At 35.1% G+C, this 6,564-nt stretch overlaps 1 protein-coding gene across 4 annotated transcripts in view; it reads left to right on the top strand.

The window, feature by feature from the left end:
• adam23a (ADAM metallopeptidase domain 23a) overlaps positions 1-6,564 on the top strand; it is a 54,083-nt gene that overhangs the window by 20,800 nt on the left and 26,719 nt on the right. For all 4 annotated transcript variants that reach the window (XR_008837961.1, XM_056459657.1, XM_056459659.1 and 1 more), the window contains exons 7-15: positions 422-494; positions 584-657; positions 777-842; positions 1,933-2,001; positions 2,096-2,262; positions 4,577-4,661; positions 4,756-4,843; positions 4,947-4,998; positions 5,130-5,229. Coding sequence is in view for 3 of the 4 variants with exons in the window: in XM_056459657.1 (XP_056315632.1) it covers positions 422-494; positions 584-657; positions 777-842; positions 1,933-2,001; positions 2,096-2,262; positions 4,577-4,661; positions 4,756-4,843; positions 4,947-4,998; positions 5,130-5,229 (774 nt within the window). In the remaining variant the exon portion in view is untranslated. The remainder of the gene's footprint in view (positions 1-421; positions 495-583; positions 658-776; positions 843-1,932; positions 2,002-2,095; positions 2,263-4,576; positions 4,662-4,755; positions 4,844-4,946; positions 4,999-5,129; positions 5,230-6,564) is intronic.

Raw genomic sequence — 6,564 nt, 5'->3', positions numbered from 1 at the left:
TTGTTTTAATACATGTACATAAGTTAAACTAAATGAAAATGAGAAATATTTGCTTGGCAACTATGTGAAATAAAATGCGTTTTTGTGTGTTACAGGCTCTTATGTCTGGGTTCAGTCATTTCACTTTTATTTCAAGGAATAGGTTACTTTAAGAATAGGTTACCTTTTTACTCAAACACATAGCTAGTAAATCCTGTACAAAGTAAGAATTTCCATTATTGTATTTATAATGTTGCAGTTATTATTTAGTTAAAACTGTAATAATAAAAATTCTAAAATTTTATAAATACATAAAATCCGTTCTACATGTCTATTCATAAAATTATGAACATACATCATAGTTTGTGGTAAAAAAAAAAAGTATAGTCAGCTACATTTTTTCAAGTCATTGTGAAATAATGATATACCCTTTATATTTTAGGAGACAGAGGCGCGGCCTCACACTTTACGACGAACATCATCTCTCGGTCTAACCTCTGTCCCAGATGACTGGAGTAAGTGTGCCGAAGTCTTAAAGATACGTAGCCAGATATCATATGCTCACCCTCATCTCCATGGTTACCTTCTTGTCTGTTTCCCACAGCTGCTGATGACCCAGATGAGGAAAAGCGTATTTTCGCCAGCATGCCTTGGCTAAAGAGAAGGAGGAAAAGAGCTGTAAGAAAATGACCCGTGAAAAAACCCAACTGTGTTTCTGTGAAAAACTCTAGAAATTCCATACCTCATACTTCAACATCATACTTTTATTTTAATAAACTCTTTTTTTGTTTTCCTAGATGCCACGTAACATTTTTGAGGAAATGAAGTATCTGGAAATAATGATCGTTGCTGATCACAATACGGTGGGTTCATCTCATACTCATTAGATTCATAATATATAAATGAAAGTTGATTTTTACATTTTTTTAATGTATTTTTGCTCTGAAATTGCCTGGGCATTTGATTTTAAAGGGATAGTTCACCTAAAAATTTTAATTCTGTCATCATTTACTTATCCTCCACTTGTTTCTTTCTTCTGTTGAACACAAAACAAGATTTTCTGAAGAATGTTGGAAAAAACAGCCATTGACTTTCATAGAATTTTTTGTTTCTACTATGAAAATCAATGGCTGCTGGTTTTCAACTTCAACAGAATAAAGAAATTCATAAAAGTTCAGAAAATTTGTTACATTTTACTTTTAGAGGAACACATGACTGGAATAGATGCCTTATAATATTAAAGATAGAAAAAGTCAATATAATTTCTCTAAAAACCATTATTATTATGTCTATAAATATATATTAGTTTTTTTTGCATGAATCTCTAGATGACAGACATCTTGGCTAAAATATTTTACATCCATTTTCATATATATAATTAATGTGTATTGTCCCTGATTATATAAATAAATTAGATGAAAAAGAAAAATATACAATCCACTGTTGTTTCCTGTAGAGATTTCTGTAAAATTATCCACTTGAGGTCACTGAATAACATTCATTCATTCATTTTCCATCGGCTTAGTCCCTTATTTATCAGGGGTCGCCACAGCGGAATGAACCTCCAACTATTCCAGCATATCTTTTACGCAGCGGATGCCCTTCCAGCTGCAACCCAGTACTGGAAAACACCCATACATTCACACACACACACACACACACTCATACACTACCGCCAGTTTAGTTAATCCAATTCACTTATACTGCATGTTTCTGGACTGTGGGGGAAACTGGAGCACCTAGAGGAAACCCACACGAACACGAGGAGAACATGCATACTCCCCACAGAAATGCTAACTGGCCCAGTCAGGACTCGAACCAGTGACCTTCTTGCTGTGAGGCAACAGTGCTAACTACTGAGCCACCATGCCGCCCCATTGAATCACAATTGTTTCCATATTTTATGCATACTTCAGAATACTTTAAAACTGATTCACTTTTTTTTTTTTATAGTTTAAAAGGCATAGGAGTAAGAAGCATACCCGGAACACAGCCAAATCATTGGTCAACCTCGTGGACGCTGTAGGTTTGCATATTCAATGCTACAGAACGTTCCACTAATGTTCACCCATCTTGCATGTAACATAAGCTAAAATGTAAAAATGTTTCCCTTCAGATTTTTAAGGAGCACCTGAATACGCGTGTGGTTCTGGTTGCAGTGGAGATTTGGACAGACAAGGACCGGATTCCTCTAAGTGTGAAACCTCTGGAAATGTTAAAAGATTTTTCAAAGTACCGACAGCAGAACATCAACATCAATGCTGACGCTGTGCATCTCTTCACGTGAGTTGTGCTTTTTGGACGCTTTAAACTGGTTTACTGGTTGATTCCTGATTCTGGCCAGTAGAAAAAAAGGATTCAGTTTAGCCTATGAGGAAAACTGGGAAAAAAAATATATATATTTATATATTTATATATATATATATATATATATATATATATATATATATATATATATATATATATATATATATATATATATACATATATATATATATATATACCAGTGCTGATATACAGCCACATTGCACTGCTACTTGTATGATATTGCGTTTATACAATAGTTCAACAGCAATATATATATATATATATATATATATATATATATATATATATATATATATATATATATATATATATATATATATATATATAATGCTGTTGAACTGTTGTATTAATTATGCTGTAATGTGGTTGTATATCAGCACTGGTGGGTGGCTTGCGTTGACTCAAGGCCGCAGGCTGAGTGCCTTAGTGTCCCACCAGTGACGATGTACAGCCAAATCGGACTGCTACTCATGTGACATTGTGTATATGCAACAGTTCGACGGCATAATCATGTGTATAAAAAAGAAAATCAAACACAGAAAGTCTCCAAAAATTTTTTGTATGAGAAACTACTTTCTTACGCCACTCATTCACATCTGCAGCTGACATCAGAACAGCAAGAACCGTTGTCAGTTCATAAATCTCACTTTAGAGCTAGTGTTTGAATGATTCTCCAGCATAATGTCTAAAGTAATGACAAAACAGGTAATTTTTGCTCATATTTTAAGATTGTAAGGCTGAAGGGCATGAAATCCCATCAGTCTATAGAGATTTCCCAGTATTTCTCTGATGCAAATGTAACATCACAATAATTAACCTTGAAATAGCCAAAGCAAACACTACCAGTTTCTGTGATATAAATAAAGCACTACAAAATACAAAAGAGAGAGATCGACTCAGAATGTCACTTACCTGATTTATAATGATTTGTTCAGCTGTAGTTTAAAATTTACGTTGAGAAAAATTTCTTGAGTTTTTCTCCCTCTAAGGATTTATTTTGCGGTGTCTGTCGCCATTGCTTGGCAGAATGTCAACCATCACTTTCTTAGGTGTGCTCAGACAGGCTGATGGTGGCCGATGCACTGAATCTGAATGCTCTGAAATTCATTCATTCATTTTCTTTTCGGCTTAGTCCCTTCATTAATCTGGGGTCGCCACAGCAGAATGAACCGCCAACTTATCCAGCACATGTTTTTCCGCAGCAGATGCCCTTCCAGCCGCAACACATCTCTGAGATGACATCCATATACACACTCATTCACACACATACACTACGGACAATTTAGCCTACCCAATTCACCTGTATCGCATGTCTTTGGACTGTGGGGGAAACCGGAGCACGCGGAGGTAACCCACGTGAATGCGGGGAGAACATGCAAACTCCACACAGAAACGCCAACTGACCCAGCCGAGGCTCGAACCAGCAACCTTCTTGCTGTGAGGCGACAGCACTACCTACTTCGCCACTGCGTCCCTGAAATTATAAATATTTAAAATAGGCACTATCCTTATAAATAAACAGCAGCAATATTTGTCAAACTGTAGAGTGTCCTCTGCTTATCGCTGTATGTGGGCGGAGTAATACACAAGGTTGAAGGGTGAAGAGGCTGTACAAGTACTGTTATTGCAAAATATCACACAGCTATCAGCCAGTCAGATTCAAGAACCAGACAGAACTGTTGCATATATATATATATATATATATATATATATATATATATATATATATATATATATATATATATATATATATATATATATATATATATATATATATATATATATATATACACACACACATCAATCATAGTGAACATCATTAAATCAACAATAATTTTTACATTTATATCTAAAATCCTCAGTTCTATTATAGCCAGTTGAAGCCAAGCCTTTTGAAAGTAAAATATGAAACACTATAGTCTATTGTACATATTGATAGACTAAAGCATTTATCAAAGCATATATTATCGTATTTCATTTTAATACGTTCATATGTATACAATGACAATATGTATACTGTTAATAATACCCTGACGGAATTTTTCTCTATTTAATATCAGACTTTTTTATATTTTATCCATCTAATCTCAATATTTATCTTTTTAAAATTGCATGCCTACAAACATATTGTGACAGGGTTAAATGTAATACAGCACATCAGCTTTTTTGTTTAGTAATAATACATTTTCACAAGTTGAATATCATTAGACTAAATACCACTGTTTGATAATGTGGTTATAGAAAAACAAAGAGCTTTTTGTACTTGCAGGAATATGACGTTTCATTATGGTCACAGCAGTGTGGGGTATATTGGCGGAGTGTGTTCAAAAGCAAGAGGGATTGGTGTTAATGAGGTGCGTATGTCCAAAACAAGCATTCTGGGTAGAAGAGGTGAACAGTTTATTACTCCACTCCAAATGACAAATAAACTGGCATCCTCTCTTTCAGTTTGGCAACAACTGGGCGATGGCTGCATTTTTTTCTCAGAGCCTAGCACAAAATCTGGGCATCCAATGGGATCCTTCTCTCAGGAGGAGTAAGTCTAATTGTCCTAACAAACGTTGGATTTCTCACTCATTAACTATAATGTTTTAGAATTTAAAGTCAGACTTTATTCTATGAACTTTGTGTTTTCTCAGAGGAGTGTGGCTGCATGGATTCTTGGGTGGGATGTATTATGGAAGACAATGGGTATCGTTAAACACAAGCATTATTCTATAGCCTCTCCTGAGCACCTGCCAGGCATTTCAGCTCCTATTTTGCAGTCATATTTTTTTTTTTGCGATTTGCGTAGGTTTATTTCTCCCTGCTCTCCTCCACAGAGTACAACACCCACGCAAGTTTTCCAAATGCAGCATCACCGACTACAGGAACTTCCTTCTCAGAGGAGGTGCTTCATGTCTGTTTAACAAACCCAATAAGGTAGGCTTTAAGAACAGTGTCTATTTACATGATGTACGAATACTGTTCCTATCCCGCTGACAGAGGCTTTTAGCCCACCAAACCCTGGTATAAACTGTACTATAAATATTACAAACATATTCTTACAATAACAAATTCAGTGAAGATATTAGGGTTAGATAGATCACTCAAAAATGAAAAATCTGTCAACATTTACTCATCATTCTGTTGAACACAAAGGCAGATACACTGAAGAATGTTTGGTGAAAAAACACTTCTATAGTATTTTTTATCTCTCCTATGGATGTCAATGGCTGTTTTTTTTCCAACAATCATTCTTCACTCATGTTTTGTGTTCAACGGGAAAAAAATTGCATAAGCGTTTAAAACCGCTTCAGTGTGAGGGAATGTTCATTTTTGGGTGAACTGTCCCTTTAAGATGCACAGTGAGTACTTTTGACGTGATTGACTTGAGTTTGAACCCTCATTTTGAGTGGTATTGATATTTTTCATAAAATTAAATAAATTATTTGACATTTTTTGTTAAATTAATAAAACAATAAATATTTATGGTTAGGGTTAAGGGTATGTATATGTAACTATCAAATGTTGAAAATTAACAATAATTGTATAGAATATATATATAGGGGGTATATCAAAGTATGAGCAATATCACACGAGTAGCAGTGCGATATGGCTGTATATCGGCACTGGTGAGAGGCGTACGTTGGCTCGAGGCCGCAGGCTGAATGCCTTAGTGTCCCGCTAGTGACAATACACAGCCATATAGCCATAAGCTACGAGTGTGATATTGCATTTATAAAACAGTTCGACGGCATACTCAAGTATATAAAAATGAAAATCAAACATGGAGAGTCTAAAACACCCTTTTGTATTAGGAACTACTTTCTTTCACCGTTCAAACACATTTGCAGCTGACATCAGAACAGCAGAAACCATTGCTCATTCACAAATGTCACATCAGAGCTAGTATTTGAATGATTCTCTAGCGTAATATCTAAAGTGATGACAAAACTGGTGATTTTGCTCACAATTAAAGATTATAAGGCTAAACGGAATGAAATGCCATCAGTCTACAGGGATTTCCCAGTATTTCTCTTTTGAAATCGGGTGATCACAATAATTAACCCTGTAAAAGTCAAAGCAGTGCAATCACTACCAGGTTACTGTTGTGTTTGCGATAAGGAAAAATGCTAAACACATGCGGCCATTTCTTCTTTCTTTCTTTCTTTTTACTGAACTATTCTGCAGAAATGAAAACAGAAGACGCATTAAAAACAAACAGATGGCCAACCAAAAAAAAAGTAACTCAGGGTTATACAAAGAGTGGCCAAA

This window comes from Danio aesculapii, chromosome 6 (assembly GCF_903798145.1).
Source record: "Danio aesculapii chromosome 6, fDanAes4.1, whole genome shotgun sequence".
NCBI lineage: Eukaryota > Metazoa > Chordata > Actinopteri > Cypriniformes > Danionidae > Danio > Danio aesculapii.
This window is presented reverse-complemented; position numbering and strand designations above follow the sequence as displayed.